The 20,358-nt window shown below is 47.7% G+C and overlaps 2 protein-coding genes across 2 annotated transcripts in view; one reads left to right on the plus strand and one right to left on the minus strand.

The window, feature by feature from the left end:
- The window catches only part of LOC139274172 (zinc finger protein 585A-like), a 134,448-nt gene extending 120,263 nt beyond the window's left edge, over positions 1-14,185 (plus strand). Inside the window, exon 10 of the mRNA XM_070891209.1 lies at positions 12,851-14,185. Within this exon, the coding sequence (XP_070747310.1) occupies positions 12,851-14,033 (1,183 nt within the window). The 3' untranslated portion in view covers positions 14,034-14,185. The remainder of the gene's footprint in view (positions 1-12,850) is intronic.
- LOC139272899 (zinc finger protein 271-like) lies at positions 2,971-9,186 on the minus strand. Its single transcript, XM_070889000.1, has 2 exons — positions 9,124-9,186; positions 2,971-5,066 (listed from the first exon to the last, which is right to left on the minus strand). The coding sequence occupies exons 1-2, from the start codon at positions 9,184-9,186 to the stop codon at positions 3,783-3,785; spliced, it is 1,347 nt and encodes a 448-aa protein (XP_070745101.1). The 3' UTR covers positions 2,971-3,782.
- Positions 14,186-20,358: the final 6,173 nt, after the last annotated feature.

The raw sequence follows: 20,358 nt of genomic DNA on the forward strand, positions 1-20,358 counted from the left end.
ACCCGGGGACTGGGAGAAATTTAGAACTCAGAGAAGGACAAAGGGTTTGATTAGGGCAGGGAAAATAGAGTAGGAGAGGAAGCTTGCAGGGAACATTAAGACGGACTGCAAAAGCTTCTATAGATATGTAAAGAGAAAAAGGTTAGTAAAGACAAACGTAGGTCCCCTGCAGTCAGAATCAGGGGAAGTCATAACGGGGAACAAAGAAATGGCGGACCAATTGAACAAGTACTTTGGTTCGGTATTCACTAAGGAGGACACAAACAACCTTCTGAATATAAAAGGGGTCAGAGGTTCTAGGTTCAGAAGGAGGAACTGAGGGAAATCCTTATTAATCGGGAAATTGTGTTGGGGAAATTGATGGGATTGAAGGCCAATAAATCCCCAGGGCTTGATAGTCTGCATCCCAGAGTACTTAAGGAAGTGGCCTTGGAAATAGCGGATGCATTGACAGTCATTTTCCAACATTCCATAGACTCTGGATCAGTTCCTATGGAGTGGAGAGTAGCAAATGTAACCCCATTTTTTTAAAAAAGGAGGGAGAGAAAACGGAATTTTAGACCGGTCAGCCTGACATCGGTAGTAGGTAAAATGATGGAATCAATTGTTAAGGATGTCATAGCAGCGCATTTGGAAAGAGCTGACATGATAGGTCCAAGTCAGCATGGATTTGTGAAAGGGAAATCATGCTTGACAAATCTTCTGGAATTTTTTGAGGGTGTTTCCAGTAGAGTGGACAAGGGAGAACCAGTTGATGTGGTGTATTTGGACTTTCAGAAGACTTTCGACAAGATCCCACACAAGAGATTAATGTGCAAAGTTAAAGCACATGGGGTTGGGGGTAGTGTGTTGACGTGGATTGAGAACTGGTTGGCAGACAGGAAGCAAAGAGTAGGAGTAAATAGGTACTTTTCAGAATGGCAGGCAGTGACTAGTGGGGTACCGCAAGGTTCTGTGCTCGGTCCCCAACTGTTTACACTGTACATTAATGATTTAGACGAGGGGATTAAATGTAGTATCTCCAAATTTGCAGATGACATTAAGTTGGGTGGCAGTGTGAGCTGTGAGGATGCTATGAGGCTGCAGAGTGACTTGGATAGGTTAGGTGAGTGGGCAAATGCATGGCAGATGAAGTATAATGTGGATAAATGTGAGGTTATCCATTTTGGTGGTAAAAACAGAGAGACAGACTATTATCTGAATGGTGACAGATTAGGAAAAGGGGAGGTGCAACGAGACCTGGGTGTCATGGTACATCAGTCATTGAAGGTTGGCATGCAGGTACAGTAGGCGGGTAAGAAAGCAAATGGCATGTTGGCCTTCATGGCGAGGGGATTTGAGTACAGGGGCAGGGAGGTGTTACTATAGTTGTACAGGGCCTTGTTGAGGCCACACCTGGAGTATTGTGTACAGTTTTGGTCTCCTAACTTGAGGAAGGTCATTCTTGCTATCGAGGGAGTGCAGCGAAGGTTCACCAGACTGATTCCTGGGATGGCGGGACTGACATATCAAGAAAGACTGGGCTTGTATTCACTGGAGTTCAGAAGAATGAGAGGGGATCTCAGAAACGTTTTAAATTCTGACGGGTTTAGACAGGTTAGATGCAGGAAGAATGTTCCCAATGTTGGGGAAGTCCAGAACCCGAGGTCACAGTCTAAGATAAGGGGTAAGCCTTTTAGGACCGAGATGAGGAGAAACTTCTTCACCCAGAGAGTGGTGAACCTGTGGAATTCTCTACCACAGAAAGTTGTTGAGGCCAATTCACTAAATATATTCAAAAAGGAGTTAGATGTAGTCCTTACTACTTGGGGGATCAAGGGGTATGGCAAGAAAGCAGGAAGGGGGTACTGAAGTTGCATGTTCAGCCATGAATTCAGTGAATGGTGGTGCAGGCTCGAAGTGCCGAATGGCCTACTCCTGCACCTATTTTCTATATCTATGTTTCTATCAGAGTAAACATGCAAGTCCCGTGTGTCCACAGTAAATGACACGAGGTCAGCCTACTGGATGGAACCTCGGGTGCCCTGAGCTTGATCTCCGGTGTCTCCAGTCCCGACTGCCACCTTACATCAGTCTCCCCTCACTTTTATACCCTGCAGTGATCCACCTCTGGCACCAGACTCTTCTTTGTCTTCGCTGATGGGTTTTGGCAGGAAGCTGGGAAAAGACAGCTGGAATTTCTCTAATCTGTGATTTACAAGGACACTTTCCCTGGTTCACAGCAGTTACTTTTCTTCAGTAATTTTCTCATTATCCCTAAACTCCCCTGCCTGCTGTTAGTTGTTATTTTTTAGTTTCACAATTATCGGTATAAACATCACACATTATAATCTAATCTATTGTGTTACTCACTCTGGTTTGAGCTTACATTGTGGTTACTAACAGACAAACCCTGTTCTTTCCCCTGATCTGATTACAGATTCCAACAGTGGGTTCAGTGAATGGAATGTCTTATCAGTGTTGCCATGGCGACCTGTCTGCAGTGAATCGATTGTTTGACTTTCTAACTCAGACTAAACTTCTCTTTCCCATGATACACATTATATCAGCCAGTTTATGTCAATGTGTTTTAGCCATGTTATGTTAATATCTCTAAAACCTACAAGGGGATCAGATACACAAATCTTTAAAAGTACGAGGGACAAGTTGATAAAGTGGTTTAAAAAGCACATGGGATCCTAGGTTTTATAAATAGGGATGTGGAGTACAAAAGGGCAGAGGTCATGTAAACCTGTACAAATCATTGGTTAGGCTGCAGTTCGAATATTGTGTCAGGCTTTAGGGCATCTTACACCAGGAAGGATGTCAAGGCCATGGAGAGAGTGCAGAGAGATTCACTGAGATGATACCAGGGACAAGAGCCTTTAGTTATCAGGGGAGATTGGAGAAACTGGGACTCTTTTCATTAGAACAAAGGGGAATTGGAGATCTGAGGGAGGTGTTCAAAATTTGATCAGGTAAATGAGGATAAACTATTTCCACCAGTCGGTGAGTCAGTAACTCGAGGGCATCAAATTCAAATCATCACCAAAAGGCTCAGACCCAGAAAGGAACTATCGAACACTCTGTACAACAATATTCGGGACACTCACTGTCCCTCCGGATCTGTGTCCAGGGAGAAGCTGATGGGTTTCTCTTATCTTTGGGTTAAATTTTGCTCTCATCGAGGTTATGGATGTCAGTGCTGGGGAAATGGGATATTCTGAGCACCTAGTGTCTGCCTAAACACTCTCCAGTCAGGTACAGCACGGGTTAGATACAGAGTAAAGCTTCTGCCGCACTGTCCCATCAAACACTCCCAGGGCAGGTACAGCACAGGATTTCAACCGAGGCCCCATCAACCCTCAACCAATATCATTCAAACAGATTATCTGGCCATTGCTGTTCATGGCAGCTTGCTGTGCACAAATCATCTGCTGCATTTCCGATACTACAACAGTGAATGCACTTCAAATGTACTTTGATATTGTTGTACTTCATTGGCTGTAAAGCACTTTGGGACATCCTGAGGTCATGTGAGGTGCCACATAAGGACAGGTCTTTGTTAAATGGAGGAGAAAAGCTCCAAAAAAGGAACAGTTGGTAACAGGACAACAATTAGTCTCCTCTTATATTGGAAAAATCAAGGAATTGACAAAATGTGTGTTGGAACCAAAGCTGAGTTATTTGTCAGATATCCAGAAAATTAAACTCCGGCCCAGTTTCAGGGGAAACAAAGCCCAATTGTCAGAATGAACAAGGTTCAGTCCCGATGTGATTAACAGCAGAATCCAACCCTGCAGTCACATGTGAACTCGCTGGTGTTTCAGCCGGTTAGATGGATCAGAGAATCCCTTCCCACACACAGAGCAGGTGAACGGCCTCTCCCCAGTGTGAGTGCGTTGGTGCATCATCAGATGATTTCTGATTTTAAAGCTCTTCTCACAGTCAGAACATTTAAATGGTCTCTTATTGGTGTGAACAAGCTGGTGTACAGTGAGGTTGGATGACTGAGTGAATCGCTTTCCACACACACAGCAGATGAATGGTCTCTCCCCTGTGTGTATACGTTGGTGTATCATCAGCTCCATTTTGGTTTTAAAGCTCTTCTCACAGTCAGAACATTTAAATGGTCTCTTATCAGAGTGAACAACTTGGTGTGCAGTGAGGCTGGATGAACGAGTGAATCTCTTCCCACACTCTGAGCAGGTGAACGGCCTCTCCCCAGTGTGAGTGCGTTGGTGCATCATCAGCTGATTTCTGCTTTTAAAGCTCTTCTCACAGTCAGAACATTTAAAAGGCCTCTTATTGGTGTGAACAACTTGGTGTGTAGTGAGATTGCATGACTGAGTGAATCCCTTCCCACACACAGAGCAGGTGAACGGCCTCTCCCCTGTGTGAAAAGATTGGTGTCTCATCAGACTATTTCTGCTTTTAAAGCTCTTCTCACAGTTAGAACATTTAAAAGGCCTCTTTCTGGTATGAATAAGGAGGTGTGTAGTGAGCTGGGATAACTGAGTGAATCCCTTCCCGCACATGGAGCAGGTAAACAGCCTCTCCCCAGTGTGTACTCGCTGGTGTCTCAGCAGATCAATTTTGGTTTTAAAGCTCTTCTCACAGTCAGAACATTTAAAAGCTCTCTCATCAGAGTGAACAAGTTGGTGTGACAGTAGATTCGCTGAACAGGTGAATCCCTTCCCACACACGGAGCTGGTGAACGGCCTCTCATCAGAGTGAACAAGTTGGTGTGACAGTAGATTCGCTGAACAGGTGAATTCCTTCCCATACACGGAGCTGGTGAACGGCCTCTCGTCAGAGTGAACAAGTTTATGGCGCCTCAGCTCCCCGGAGCTTTTAAAGCACTTCCCGCAGTCCGGACATTTAAAAGGTCTCTCGTCAGTGTGAACTCGCTGGTGTGTCTTCAGCTGGGAAGAAATAGTGAATCCCTTCCCACACACGGGGCAGGTGAACGGCCTCTCCCCGGTGTGACTGCGCCGATGAATTTCCAGCAGGGACGGGGAACGGAATCCCTTGCCACAGTCCTCACATTCCCACGGTTTCTCCGTGGTGCGGGTGTTCTTGTGTCTCTCCAGGTTGGATGATCAGTTGAAGCCTTGTCCACACGCACAACACGTGTACGGTTTCTCCCTGCTGTGAATGGTGCAATGTTTTTTACGGCTGCGTAACTGGTTAAAGCTCTTTCCTCAGGCAGTGCACTGGAACACTATCACTCGTGTGTCTCGGTGCTTTTCCAGTCACACTAATGTTTGAAATCTTTCCTCACAGACAGAACAGACAAACATTTCTCCTTCCACATTCAAAGGCCAATGATATTCAGGTAACGATGAATCGAGTGACTCGGTCAGATCTTGATGTGATGTTTGGTTTGAGTTTCCCGTCTGTAAATCCTCCCCTTCTAATACGCTGTAAAAGAGTTTACAAAAGTCATCAATGTAAGTCCAGGGTAGGTAGAAAATTTAAACAGACAATTCCAGCTTCTATGGAATATTCTTTCCTCTTTTGTTCCCACAAACATGTGATCCAATCAAACTAAAAGAAGCCAAAATAAGCAACAAAAGCAAAGGGCACCTTCCCAACTGAACCAGAATGTTGTTCCCAGTGTGTATGAGACACTCTATACCCTGAGGTGTCACCGTCGAGGAAGGCATCAAGGAACCAGTGCACACCGCATGCTCACTCTCCAGGGCCATCCGGGCACCGACAAGGCAAAAGACCACAAGAATTAGGTGCAGGAATAGGCCATACTGCCCCTCGCGCCTGCTCCACCATTCAATAAGCTCATGGCTGATCTTCAAACTCAGCTCCACCTTCCTGCCCTATCTCCATATCCCTTGATACCCCAGAGTCCAACAATCTATCTATCTCAGTCTTGAATATACTCAACACCTCAGCACCCACAGTCCTTTGGGGTGGAGAATTTCAAAGATTTACAACCCTCTGAGTGAACAAATTCCTCCTCATCTCATTCTTATAATGGCCAACCACCTTATCCTGAGACTGTGGGCCCTATTCCTAGATTCTCCAGCCAGGGGAAACAACCTCTCAGCATCTACCCTGTCAATGCCCCTCAGAATTTTACATCTTTCAATGAGATCCCCTCTTATTCTTCTAAACTCCAGAGAGTATAGGCCCATTCTACTCAATCTCTCCTATTAGGACAATCCCCCCATCCCAGGAATCAATCTGGTGAATTGCACTCCCTCTAAGACAAGTAGATCCTTCCTCAGATAAGGACCCCAACACTGTGCACTGCAGGTGTGGTCTCACCAAGGCCTTTTACAGTTGTAGCAAGACTTCCTTATTCTTGTACTCCAACCATCTTGCAATAAAGGCCAACATGCCTTCCTAATTGCTTACTGTACCTGCATGCCAGCTCTCTGTGTTTCCTGTGCGAGGACACCTAAATCTCTCTGAACACTAACATTTATTAGTTTTTCACTTTTTAAAAAATATTCTGTTTTTCTATTCTTCCTACCAAAGTGAATAACCTCACATTTCCCCACATTATGTTCCATCTGCCACCTTATTGCCCACTCACTGAAACTGTCCATATCCCTTTGCAGGGTCTTTGCGTCCTCCTCACAGCGTACTTTCCCACCTGGCTTTGTATCGTCAGCAAACTTGGATACACTGTACTTGATCCCTTCATCCAAGCAGGGAGGTCCTGCTGCAACTGTACAGGGTATTAGTAAGGCCGCACCTGGAGTACTGCGTGCAGTTTTGGTCACCTTACTTAAGGAAGGATATATTAGCCTTGGAGGAGGTACAGAGACGATTCACTAGGCTGATTCCGGAGATGAGGGGGTTACCTTATGATGATAGGTTGAGTAGACTGGGTCTATACTCATTGGAGTTCAGAAGGATGAGGGGTGATCTTATAGAAACATTTAAAATAATGAAAGGGATAGACAAGATAGAGGCAGAGAGGTTGTTTCCACTGGTCGGGGAGACTAGAACTTGGGGGCACAGCCTCAAAATATGGGGGAGCCAATTTAAAACCGAGTTGAGAAGGAATTTCTTCTCCCAGAGGGTTGTGAATCTGTGGAATTCTCTGCCCAAGGAAGCAGTTGAGGCTAGCTCATTGAATGTATTCAAATCACAGATAAATAGATTTTTAACCAATAAGGGAATTAAGGGTTATGGGGAGCGGGCAGGTAAGTGGAGCTGAGTCCACGGCCAGATCAGCCATGATCTTTTTGAATGGCGGAGCAGGCTTGAGGGGCTAGATGGCCTACTCCTGTTCCTAATTCTTATGTTCTTATGTTATGTTCTTATTATGTTTAATATAGATTGTAAATAGCTGAGACCAAAGCACTAACACCCCACTAGTTACAGCCTGCCAACCGGATAATAACCCGTTTATCCCTAATCTCTGTTTTCCGTCCGTTAACCAATCCTCTATCCATGTTAATATATTACCCCCAATTCCATGTGGCGCATCAAATGCATTTTGGAAATCCTGCAATATTACATCCACTGGTTCCCCTTCATCCACCCTGCTAAAAAGGTAATAAATTTGTTCAACGCGATTTCCCTTCCATAAAATCATGTTGACTCTGCATAACCAGACCATAATTTTCTAAATGCCCTGTTACCACTTCTGTAGTAATGGATTCCAGCATTTTCCCAATGACTGATGTCAGGCTAACTGGCCCGCAGTTCCCCGTTTTCTCTCTCCCTCCTTTCTTGACCGTGGAAGTGAGGCAGGCAGCCAGAGTGACTCACCCCCGGGCCCCGCCCATTCTGGACCTACAAGTTGCTGTTTTAGCCAGGCCCAGGAGAAGAACCTGTCTTACCCACCCTCACTCCGCACCGGGCGACCAAAGATTAGGAGCACAGAGCTAAAGTGTAACCAAGAGTTAAGGAGCAGCCCCTTCAGGTAACTATCGAGGGGCTGCAACCTCTCACACTGAATATATACATGGCCCATGGACTCCTCTAGGCCACAAACATCACAGACGGCCTGGGAGTAGGATGAAGCAGAAAAAGAATGCGTATGACAGATGTCAAGTCGAGAATACATCTGAGAGATCTAACGGTTTATGTGCACAAATCATTGAAGGTGGCAGGACAGGTTATGAAAGCAGTTCAAAAAGCTTACGGGATCCTAGGCTTCATGAATAGAGGTACAGAGTACAAAAGCGTGGAAATTATGATCAACCTGTATAAAAGACTGGTTCGGCCTCAACTGCAGTAGTGTGTCCAATTCTGGGCACCACACTTTAGGAGCGATGTGAAGGCCTCAGAGAGGGTGCAGAAAAGATTTACGGGAATGATTCCAAGGATGAGGGACTTCAGTAATGTGGATAAACTAAGAAGCTGGGGTTGTTCTCCTTAGAGCAGAGCAGATTTAACAGAGGTGTTCAAAATCATGCGGGGTTGGACACAGTAGATAGAGAGAAACTGTTCCCATTGGTGGAAGGGTCAAGAACCAGAGCAAGTGGTCAGGATCCGGAATGCACGGCCTGAAGGGGTGGTGGAGGCCAAGTCAAAAGGGAGTTGGATAAGTACCTGAAGGAGGGAAATCTGTAGGTCTAGGGGGCAAAGGCAAGTGAGTAGGACTAGCTGAGGTGCTCTTGCAGAGAGCCGTCAAGGGTTTGACAGGCCGAATGTCCTTCAGTGCTGTAACCATTCTTGATTCTAACGACACCCAGCTCTACCTCACCACCACTTCTCTCAACCCCTCCACAGTCTCTAATTTGTCAGACTGCTTGTACGACATCCAGTACCAGGTGAGCAGAAATTTCCCCGTCACAAACTCCGGTCTCTAGCCACCAACTCCATCCCTCTCTCTAGCATCTGTCTGAGGCTGAACCAGACTGTTCGCAAACTTGATGTCATATTTGACCCTGAAATGGGCTCCGAGCACATATCTGCACCTTAATTAAACCACCCATTTCCACCCCCATAACATTGCTCGTCTCCGCCCTTGCCTCAGCTCATCTGCTGCAGAAGCCCTCAAGCAGGCCTTTGTTACCTCTAGACTTGACTAGTCCAACAAACTCCTGGCTGGCCTCCCACAATCTACCCTACGTTATCCTGAGGTCATCCAAAACTCGGCAGCCCATGTCCTAATTCGCACCAAATCCCGTTCATCCATCATCCCGGTGCTCGCTGACCTACACTAGCTCCATTTTGCAACACCTCAATTTCAAAATTCTCATCCTTGTTTACATATACCTCCATGGGTTCGCCCCTCTCTATCTCTGTAATCTCCTTCAGCCTCATAAGCCCACATCTCTCCATTTATCTGATCTCCTCAAATTCTGCCCTCTTGAGGATCCCTAATTATAAACACTTAAACCATCGGTGGTCCTGCCTTCTGTTGCCTAGGCCCAAAACTCAAACTCCCTCACTCTGCAGGTAGGAGGTTTAGAGGGTAAATTTCTTCACCCAGAATTTAGTGGGAGTCTGGAACTCACTGCCTAAAAGGATGGTCGAGACAGAAACCATCATAACATTTAAAAAGTACTTGGATCTGCACTTGAAGTGCCGTAACCTACAGGGCTACAGACCAAGAGCTGGAAAGTGGGATTAGCCTGGATAGCTGTTTGTCGGCCGGTATGGACACGATGGGCCGAAATGGCCTCCTTCCATGCTGTAAATTTCTGTGATTCTATGATTCTAAATCTTTTCGCCTCGGTGACAAATTATAACACTCCTGTGAAGTGCCTTTGGATATTTTACTACATTAAAGGTGCACTATAAATAGAGGCTGCTGCTGTGAGGTGATGAAGAGCCTGTTGCCCAGGTTACTGCTGTGAGGTGATGAAGAGCCTGTTGCCCAGGTTACTGCTGTGAGGTGATGAAGAGCCTGTTGCCCAGGTTACTGCTGTGAGGTGATGAAGAGCCTGTTGCCTAGGTTACCGTTGTGAGGTGATGAAGAGCCTGTTGCCCAGGTTACCGCTGTGAGGTGATGAAGAGCCTGTTGCCCAGGTTACCGCTGTGAGGTGATGAAGAGCCTGTTGCCCAGGTTACCGCTGTGAGGTGATGAAGAGCCTGTTGCCCAGGTTACCGCTGTGAGGTGATGAAGAGCCTGTTGCCTAGGTTACCGCTGTGAGGTGATGAAGAGCCTGTTGCCCGAGTTACCGCTGTGAGGTGATGAAGAGCCTGTTGCCCGAGTTACCGCTGTGAGGTGATGAAGAGCCTGTTGCCCGGGTTACCGCTGTGAGGTGATGAAGAGCCTGTTGCCCGAGTTACCGCTGTGAGGTGATGAAGAGCCTGTTGCCCGAGTTACCGCTGTGAGGTGATGAAGAGCCTGTTGCCCCGGTTACTGCAGTGAGGTGATGATGCACCTGTTGCCCAGGTTGCTCCGTCTCGCGAGCATTGGGATCCCAAAGCTCCGCCCACTCATTGTTCCTGCCCAAGGTGGCCGCGCATGCGTCGTGACCCCGCCTTGTGCAAGATGGCGGCCAGTGATCCCGCTGACCCGGGCCTGTCACCGCGGGGCAAACACGAGGCCTGTGGACTCTGATTCCGCGCCTGAGGCCTACACCGGGTGTTTATTAAGCTCCCCGGCCCAACCACGGGTCCACATCCTCCCCCGCGCCCACAATCTCCTACCGCCTTCCCGAAGCGTCTCTTCGACCAACGTCTGCTGCACCAGCCGCGCATGCTCATTGAGGGAGATCCGGGCTCAGCCCCGCCCACCGCAGGAAGCTCCGCCTCTTACTCACTCCGATTGGTTGGAGGACCAACCGCCCGCTCGGTCCTCCAGCTCCGCCCCCGCTCTTCCTATTGTTCCGGAGCTGGCGTCAATCGCCCGGGCAGTGTGAGCTGAGCATGCGCAGAGCGAGCACTGGAGACACACGGACGGTGAGACGAGCTCAGGTTGGAGCCGGACTCTGCACCGGGTGAGAATCAGCGGGGCGCAGGGGAGTCATCGATCGGCAAGTGGGCGGGGAGGCTTCATAAACAACTGGTGTAGGCCGCAAGCCCCGAGTAATAACCCGGAACTCCCGCGTTTGCAGCGACGGATTTTTTTCTTCCGGTAACAGGCCCGGATTAACCACCATCTTTGTGCAGGAAGGCGGGAAGGTTCAGAGTGCAGCCCGCTCGCTTCACGGCGTAACCGCGCATGCGCAGCCAACTTGGCAGGACAACAATTAGTGGGCGGGGCTCCAGTGCCCAGGACTGAAATCATTGTCTCATTTATTTTATTCCCACTCTCCACAAATCGTATTTCTCACCATCTCTCCTGAAGGCGTTGGTAAGTGCCCAGCTTATGATTTACATCCCCCACAATTCTAACAGAAGAGCCCCAGAGCTGGGTCCCCTTGTATACTCCCAGGGTTAGACTCCCCATGTTCAGTCGCAGGGTTAGACTCCCCATGTACAGTCCCAGGATTAGAATCCCCACGTACAGTCTCACGGTTTGAATCCCCATGTACAGTCGCAGGGTTAGAATCCCCATGTACAGTCGCAGGGTTAGACTCCCCATGTACAGTCGCAGGGTTAGAATCCCCATGTACAGTCTCACGGTTTGAATCCCCATGTACAGTCGCAGGGTTAGAATCCCCATGTACAGTCGCAGGGTTAGACTCCCCATGTACAGTCCCAGGATTAGAATCCCCATGTACAGTCTCACGGTTTGTATCCCCATGTACAGTCGCAGGGTTAGAATCCCCATGTACAGTCCCAGGCTTAGAATCCCCATGTACAGTCGCAGGGTTAGAATCCCCTTGTACAGTCCCAGGCTTAGAATCCCCATGTACAGTCCCAGGTTTAGAATCCGGCGCACGGAAGTGGAAATTAGGCTTCAGTGTTACAAGTTTCATCGGTTACAGCCTTTTAAAATGTTTGTGGTCAGGTATTCAAATTCCCGGATAACTCTAATCCTGGGTTTAAAGGAGGGGAGAGCTGTGTTTAAATCAAATAGTTTTTTGGAGATTTTCTGAGAGAAGAATCTGGTCAGTTTGAAACTCTGAAAGTGAAATAATTGGTTGGAAATTTCCAATTAGTTGTTTTTGACCAGGGAGGAGGAATTCTGTAACAAGGAAAGAACCGGGCAAGATTTGAAAGAGTTCGAGAGACTCTTAAATTTGGGATCTTTATTTTGTCCACTCGAGGAGTTAGATAACAAACTTCCTCATGGGAATGTAGAGCTGGAGTATTAGGCCGTGATCTGTTTACATGTTCATCTTCTGTTAAATACATTTTCTGAGTGAATTTAAATTTAAAACTTGGTTTGCAGGCGTGATACTCTATCCGCACAGCAAAGGTGAGAGAGATGCTGTGGGGCACATGCTAAGTCCCTAGCTGAAAGTGATTAACAGTCTAGGTTATGGGTTAAATGATCCCAGGCATGTGAAGGAACATTGTATAGAAACTAGAATTGTCTGTTCTGTATTTCTATCCTGTACTTACAGTGATGACTTTTGTAAACTCCTTTTACAGGATATTAGAAAGAGAGGATTTATAGATGGGAAACTCAAACCAAACATCATATGAAGATCTGACAGAGTCACTCGATTCATCAGGACCTGAATATTATCGGCCTTTGAATGTGGAAGGAGAAATACTTGTCTGTTCTGTCTGTGAGAAAGGATTTCAAACATCAGTGCGACTGGAAAAACACCGACACACACAACCGAGTGAGAGTGTTCCAGTGCACTGACTGTAGAAAGGGCTTTAACCAGTTACACAGCCTGAAAAAACATCGCACCATTCACAGCGGGGAGAAACCATACACGTATTCTGTGTGTGAACGAGGCTTCAACTGATCGTCCAACCTGGAAAGGCACAAGGACACCAGCACCACGGAAAAAGCGTGGAAATGTGGGGAATGTGGGAAGGGCTTCAATTACCCGTCTGAGCTGGAGATTCATCGACGCAGTCACAGTGGGGAGAGGCCGTTCATCTGCTCCGTGTGTGGGAAGGGATTCACTAAGTCATCCAAACTGCTGATGCACCAGCGAATTCACACCGGGGAGAAGCCGTTCACCTGCTGTGTGTGTGGAAAGGGATTCACTCTGTCATCCAACCTACTGGCACATAAACGAGTTCACACTGGGGAGAGGCCGTTTACCTGCTCTGAGTGTGGGAAGGGATTCACTCAGTTATCCACCCTGCAGAAACACCAACGAATTCATACTGGGGAGAGACCGTTCACCTGCTCTGAGTGTGGGAAGGGATTCACTCATTCATCCGGCCTCCTGAATCACCAGCGAGCTCACACTGGGGAGAGGCCATTCATCTGCTCAAAATGTGGGAAGAGATTCACTCGGTCATCCAACCTGCTGGCACACAACAAGCAAGTTCACACTGGGGAGAGGCCGTTCACTTGTTCCGTGTGTGAGAAGGGATTCGCTCAGTTATCCAGCCTGCTGACACACAAACGAGTTCACACTGGGGAGAGGCCGTTCACCTGCTCCGAGTGTGGGAAGGGATTTGCTCAGTTATCCACCTTGCGGAATCACCAGCGAGTTCACACTGGGGTGAGGCCGTTCACCTGCCTCGTGTGTGAGAAGCGATTCATTCGGTCATCCAACCTGCTGGCGCATAAACGAGTTCACACTGGGGAGAGGCCGGTCACCTGCTCCGTCTGTGGGAAGGGATTCACTGCACTAGCCAGTCTCCAGAAACACCAGCTAGTTCACACTGGGGAGAGGTTGTTCACCTGCTCAGAGTGTGGAAAGGGATTTACTCAGTCCTCCAACCTGCTGGCACACAACAAGCAAGTTCACACTGAGGGCAGGCCATTCACTTGCTCCGAATGTGGGAAGGGATTCGCTCTGTCATCCGGCCTCCTGAAACACCAGCGAGTTCACACTAGGGAGAGACCGTTTACTTGCTCCAAATGTGGGAAGGGATTCACTCGGTCATCCGACCTGCTGGTACACAACAAGCGATTTCACACTGGGGAGAGGCCGTTCCCTTGCTTCGTGTGTGAGAAGGAATTCGCTCAGTCATCCGACCTGCTGGTACACAACAAGCGAGTTCACACTGAGGAGAGGCCATTCTCTTGCTCTGTGTGTGGGAAGAGATTCATTGTGTCATCTGACCTCCTGAGACACCAGCGAGTTCACAATTGACTCCAGGGGTTGGAATCTGCTGTTAATCACATTCGTTACTGAACCATGTTCATTCTGGCAGTTGGAGTTTGTTTCTGCCGATGTTAATAACCCTATAACTGGGCTATAGTTTAATAGTCTGTAAATGTCAAATAAATAGGCTTTCTTTTAAACACCGTGTGCCTAGTCCTTGATATCTCAAATGATAAGACGAGCTGATTGAGGACTTGTTCAGAACTGAGTGGAATACATCTTGGAACGGAGTTCCCACAACTTTTTAAAAGATGAATCTACAAGATGTCCAAGTCTGACATTCGATTTCACCCGATGGGAAATATTCTGATAATATGTTACTGTCACAGGGCAAAGCAGCAATGTTACTTTAATATCAGTTTAATCAAACTCAATGATCTCAATCCGATCCCCACAGTTAAACGTCTCCTTAAAGCTGACGGTGTCGGTAGTTCTGCAGCTCATTTCTCAGTGTTCATTCTTTATTTATTCATTCATTCTCGGGAGGTGCGCGAGCCGGGTTGGCATTCATTGCCCATCCATAATTGCCCATTTAGGAGGTGGTGAGCCGCTGCCTTCTTGAATCGTGCTGCAGTCTATGAATGAGAGGGGATATCATAGAAACATATAAAAATCTGATGGGATTGGACAGGTTAGATGCAGGAAGAATGTTCCCGATGTTAGAGAAGTCCAGAACCAGGAATCACAGTCTAAGGATAAGGGGGTAAGCCATTTAGGACTGAAATGAGGAGAAACTTCTTCACTCAGAGAGTTGTGACCCTGTGGAATTCTCTACCACAGAAAGTTGTTGAATATATCTAATGAACTGACCTCAAAAGGGAGTTAAATATGGTCCTTGCGGCTAAAGGGATCAAGGGGCATGGAGAGAAAGCAGGAATTGGGTACTGAAGTTGCATGATCAGCCATGATCATATTGAATGGTGGTGCAGGCTCGAAGGGCCAAATGACCTACTCCTACACCTATTTTCTATGTTTCTGAGGTCAGGATGGTGCGTGACTTGGAAGGGAACTTGGAAGTGCTGGTCTTTCCATACACCTGCTCTCCTTGTCCTTCTACACGGTGGAGATTATGGGTTTAGAAGGTGCTGTTGAAGAAGCTTTGGTGACTTGTTGCTCTAGTTGGTGCACACTACAGACATAGTGGTCCTCATCTTTTTAATACAAGACAGGCCTCAGCCCAGTCATTTGTTCCCAATGTTGATACAGTAGTTCAAGACGTGCCAGGTATCAGGAGCAGTATCGAGAGGTGCCAGGTATCAGGAGCAGTATTGAGATGTGCCAGGTATCAGGAGCAGTATCCAGAGGTGCCGGGTATCAGGACCGACATAAATTATCTTTATTTATTCATATTTTAATAACTTTTTCTGAATGTGAGCCATGCCAAGTGCCAAGATATCGGACCACCATAGAAAATGAGTTTGACACCCCTCGTGTTGAGGGAGCTTTATTCTGATTTTATCCCATGCTGTACCTGCCCTGTGATGTTAGAAAAGTTCCCTAGATTCTAGAACAGTCCCAGCGGATGGGAAAGTAACAATTGCTCATTGCACACAGTACTCAGCCTGACCATTTATTATGAGCATAACAATTGGTGACGAGGTAATGAACCGCGCAAAAATGCAAAGAACAGTCGGCAACCTGGAGAAGTTCTCAGAGGGGGACGATTGGGAGGCCTTCGTCGAGAGACTCGACCAATACTTCGTAGCCAACGAGCTGGAAGGGGACGAGAACGCGGTCAAACGAAGGGCGATCCACCTAACTGTCTGTGGGGCAACAACCTATGGCCTCATGAAGAACCTCGTGGCCCCGGCTACACCAACAGAGAAATCCTACAAAGAACTGTGTACGCTGGTCCGGAAGTACCTAAATCCTAAGGAAAGTGTTTTAATGGTGAGATATCGGTTCTACACATGTCAATGATCGGAGGGCTAGGAAGTGGCGAGCTACGTCGCTGAACTATGGCGCCTTGCAGGATATTGTGAGTTTGAGGGATTCCAAGAACAAATGCTCAGAGACTTTTTTGTACTGGGCATCGGACATGAGACAATTCTTTGCAAACTGTTGACTGTTAAAACCCCAAATCTGAGTAAAGCCATAACGATAGCCCAGGCCCAGGCATTCACTGGAGTTCAGAAGAATGAGAGGGGACCTCATAGAAACGTTTAAAATTCTGACGGGGTTAGACAGGTTAGATGCAGGAAGAATGTTCCCAATGTTGGGGAAGTCCAGAACCAGGGGACACAGTTTAAGGATAAGGGGTAAGCCATTTAAGACCGAGATGAGGAGGAATTTCTTCACCCAGAGAGTGGTGAACCTGTGGAATTCTCTACCACAGAAAGTTGTTGAGGCCAATTCACTAAATATCTTCAAAAAGGAGTTAGATGGAGTCCTCACTACTAGGGGAATCAAGGGGTATGGTGAGAAAGCAGGAATGGGGTACTGAAGTTGCATGTTCAGCCATGAACTCATTGAATGGCGGTGCAGGCTAGAATGGCCGAATGACCTACTCCTGCACCTATTTTCTATGTTTCTATGTCCACCAGCGACAACACCAAGCAGCTTTTGCAGAAGAAGTATCGGCCAGTACTGTGCATAAAGTAATGTCGATTTTGAGCGGAAATGTACAGGGCAGAATGTACACGCCGGCTGCTGTGGCCCGACCTCAATTGACCCAGAGTCCGCCATCATCTATTAATGCGAGGCAGTTAACACCCTGTTGGCGCTGCGGGGGTGATCATTGGCCCCATCAATGCCGCTTTAAGAACTATGCGTGCAATGGTTGCAGAACAATGGGACACCTCCAACGAATGTGCAGGTGAGCTGCAAACCCTGCAAACTACCACGTTGCAGGGGAAGATCAGTCCTCAGTGGATCAGACGGAATTGGAAACTCGTACGGAGGAGGCAGAGGTGTACGGGGGTACACATGTTCATGACGAAATGCCCACCAATAATGTTGAAAGTTGAACTGAACGGTATTCCAGTGTCTATGGAGCTGGACACGGAGGCAAGCCAGTCCATAATTAGTAAAACGGCCTTCGACAGGCTGTCGGGGAAGAAGGCACACAGGCCAAAGCTCAGCCCCATTCACACCAAACTAAGGACTTATACAAAGGAACTAATCCCTATAAATGGTAGTGCTGAAGTCATAGTCTCCTATGATGGAGCAGTACACGAACTCATGCTGTGGATTGTGCCAGGGGATGGCCCCACGTTGTTTGGCAGAAGCTGGCTGGGAAAAATCCGCTGGAACTGGGACGACATCCGAGCGCTCTCGGCAGTTGACGACACTGCATGTACCCAGTTTCTAAGCAAATTCCTTTTGTTATTTGAGCCAGGCATTGGAAGTTTGTCAGGGGCGGAAGTGCGGATCCATTTGGTTCCCGGTACCCAACCCATCCATCACAGTGCTCGGGTGGTACCGTACATGATGCGTGAAAAAGTGGAAATCGAGCTGGGCAGGCTGCAACATGAAGATATCATCACACCGGTGGAATTCAACAACTGGGCCAGTCTGATTGTTCCGGTACTCGAGGATAGTACGGTTAGAATTTGTGGGGTTATAAAATAATGATTAACCGTTTATCGCTGCAGGACCAGTACCCGCTACCCAAGGCAGTCGACCTATTTGTGACCCTAGCTGGAGGAAAGACATTCACCAAGCTGGACATGATGCAGGAGCTGGAGGAGTCTTCGAAGGGCCTCACCTGCATCAGCACACACAAAGGTCTGTTTATTTACAACCGGTGCCCCTTCAGGATTCAGTCGGCTGCAGCGATCTTCCAGCAAAACATGGAAAGCCTGCTAAAGTCAGTTCCTTGCACAGTGGTCTTCCAGGACGATATATTGGTACAGGTCGGGACACCATGGAGCACTTGAAGAATCTGGAGGAGGTTCTGAGTCAGTTGGATTGCGTTGGGCTCAGGTTGAAATGCTCAAAGTGTGTTTTCCTGGCACAGGACGTTGAATTCTTAGGAAGGAGGATTGTAGCTGATGGCATCAGACCCACCGATGCTCAGACGGAGGCCATCAAGAACACGCTACGACCACGGAACGTGACGGAGCTGCGGTCGTTCCTGGGACTCCTTAACTACTTCGGTAATTTCCTACCTGAGTTAAGCACCCTGCTAGATCCCCTGCATGCTCTATTGCACAAGGGAGATGACTGGGTATGGGGGAATTCACAAGAGGCTGTCTTTAAAAAAGACAGAAATTTACTGTGTTCTAACAAACTGCTTGTCCTGTATAACCCATGTAAACGACTAGTGTTAGCTTGTGATGCATCATCATATGGGGTCAGGTGTGTGTTACAACAGGCTAATGAATCGGGAATTTTGCAACCGGTTGCGTATGCATCCAGGAGTTTGTCCAAGGCCAAAAGGGCCTACAGCATGGTTGTAAAAGAGGCTCTGGCGTGCATTTATGGGGTAGAAAAAATGCACCAGTACTTGTTTGGCCTCAAGTTCGAGCTTAAAACTGACCACAAGCCTTTCATATCACTGTTCTCGGAGAGCAAAGGGATTAATACCAATGCCTTTGTCCACATCCAAAGATGGGCGCTCACGTTGTCGGCATACAACTATGTAATTCGCCACAGACCGGGCACAGAGAACTGCGCAGATGCTTTCAGTTAGCTACCATTGCCCACCACCAGGGTGGAAATGGCACAGCCAGTGGACTTGCTTATGGTCATGGAGGCATTTGAGAACGAGAAATCCCCTGTTATGGCCCGCCAGATTAGGACCTGGACCAGCCAGGATCCTTTACTGTCCCTGGTAAAAAAAAACTGTGTCCTCCATGGGAGCTGGTCCAGTGTCCCAGTGCAGATGCAGGAAGCGATTAAGCCATTCCACAGATGCAAAGATGAGCTGTCCCTGCAGGCGGACTGTCTCTTGTGAGGCAATCGTGTGGTTTTGGCCAAGAAAGGCAGAGACACATTTATTTGTGAACTGCACAGCACCCACCCAGGCATCGTGATGATGAAAGTCATAGCCAGATCCCATGTTAGTGGCCAGGCATCGACTCAGATTTAGAGTCATGTGTGCACCAGAGCAACACTTGCTCTCAGTTGAAAAATGCACTGCTAAGTTTATGGTCCTGGACATCCAAACCGTGGTCGAGGATCGATGTAGACTATGCGGGCCCATTCTGAGGCAAAATGTTTTTGGTTGTCGTAGATGCTTACTCAAAGTGGAATGAACGTGCAATAATTTGTGTAAGCACGTCCACGGCCACCATTGAAAGTCTACGAGCTATGTTTGCCACGCATTTCCTGCCCAATGTCCTAGTCAGCGACAATGGGCCGTGCTTCACCATTGCCGAATTCAAAGAGTTCATGACCTGCAATAGGATCAAACATGTCACATCTGCGCCGTTCAAGCTCTCATCCAATGGCCAGGCAGAACGGGCAGTTCAGCCCATCAAGCAAAGTTTGAAACGCGTGTCGGAAGGCTCCCTGCAGACCCAGTTGTCCCGAGTACTGCTCAGCTACCGCACCAAACCCCACTCACTCACAGGGATTCCCCCGCCGAGCTGCTCATGAAAAGGGTGCTTAAAACAAGGCTCTCACTGGTCCACCCTGATCTACATGATCACGTGGAGGACAAGCGGCCTCAACAAAGTGTGTACCATGACTGCGCAAACTTGTCATGCGATATTGAGATCAATGATCCTGTGTTTATGCTCAATTATGGACATGGGCCCAAATGACTTGCTGGCATAGTCACAGCCAAAGTGGGGAGTCGGGTGTTTCAGGTCAAACTGACCAATGGACAAATGCACAGAAAACACTTGGACCAAATTAAGCTGCAGTTCACCAACAGCTACGTACAACCTGAAGAGGACACCACCAACTTTGACCTTCCAACACACACACACACGTGGTAACTGACATCAAGTTGACCACGAAACAGAACTCATCATCCCCAGCAGCCCGGCAAGGCTGGCTGCCCAACAGCCCAACGAAGAACTGACCAACCCAACCACACCAGTATTTGTACCGAGACGATTGACAAGGGAACGCAAAGCCCCAGATCGTCTCACCTTGTTAATAAGTGTATATTGTTGACTTTACGGGGAAGTGATGTTATGTATTTAACACCTTGTAACCTGCATCATACCTGTCCACCAGAGGGCCTACCTGTTGGGAGTCCCAAGGGATCCCAGCATCCCTTGGGAGCACAGTATATAAACAGGCCACCCACGAGGTGCCTGCATTCTGGAACTACAGTAAAGGAGCTACGGTCACACTTGCTCATTACACACAGTACTCGGTCTGACCATTTATTATGAGCATAACACCCTCCTTGTCACAT

The sequence above is a fragment of the Pristiophorus japonicus genome, chromosome 9, assembly GCF_044704955.1.
Source record: "Pristiophorus japonicus isolate sPriJap1 chromosome 9, sPriJap1.hap1, whole genome shotgun sequence".
Taxonomy (NCBI): Eukaryota; Metazoa; Chordata; class Chondrichthyes; family Pristiophoridae; genus Pristiophorus; species Pristiophorus japonicus.

Coding starts and splice junctions, on each gene's coding strand:
- LOC139272899 (XM_070889000.1), bottom strand. CDS start 9,186: ATGGAGGTATATGTAAACAAGGATGAGAATTTTGAAATTGAGGTGTTG. Junction 5,067..9,123: donor TGTTGCAAAATGGAGCTAGT/GTAGGTCAGCGA, acceptor TCCAACCTGGAG/AGACACAAGAACACCCGCAC.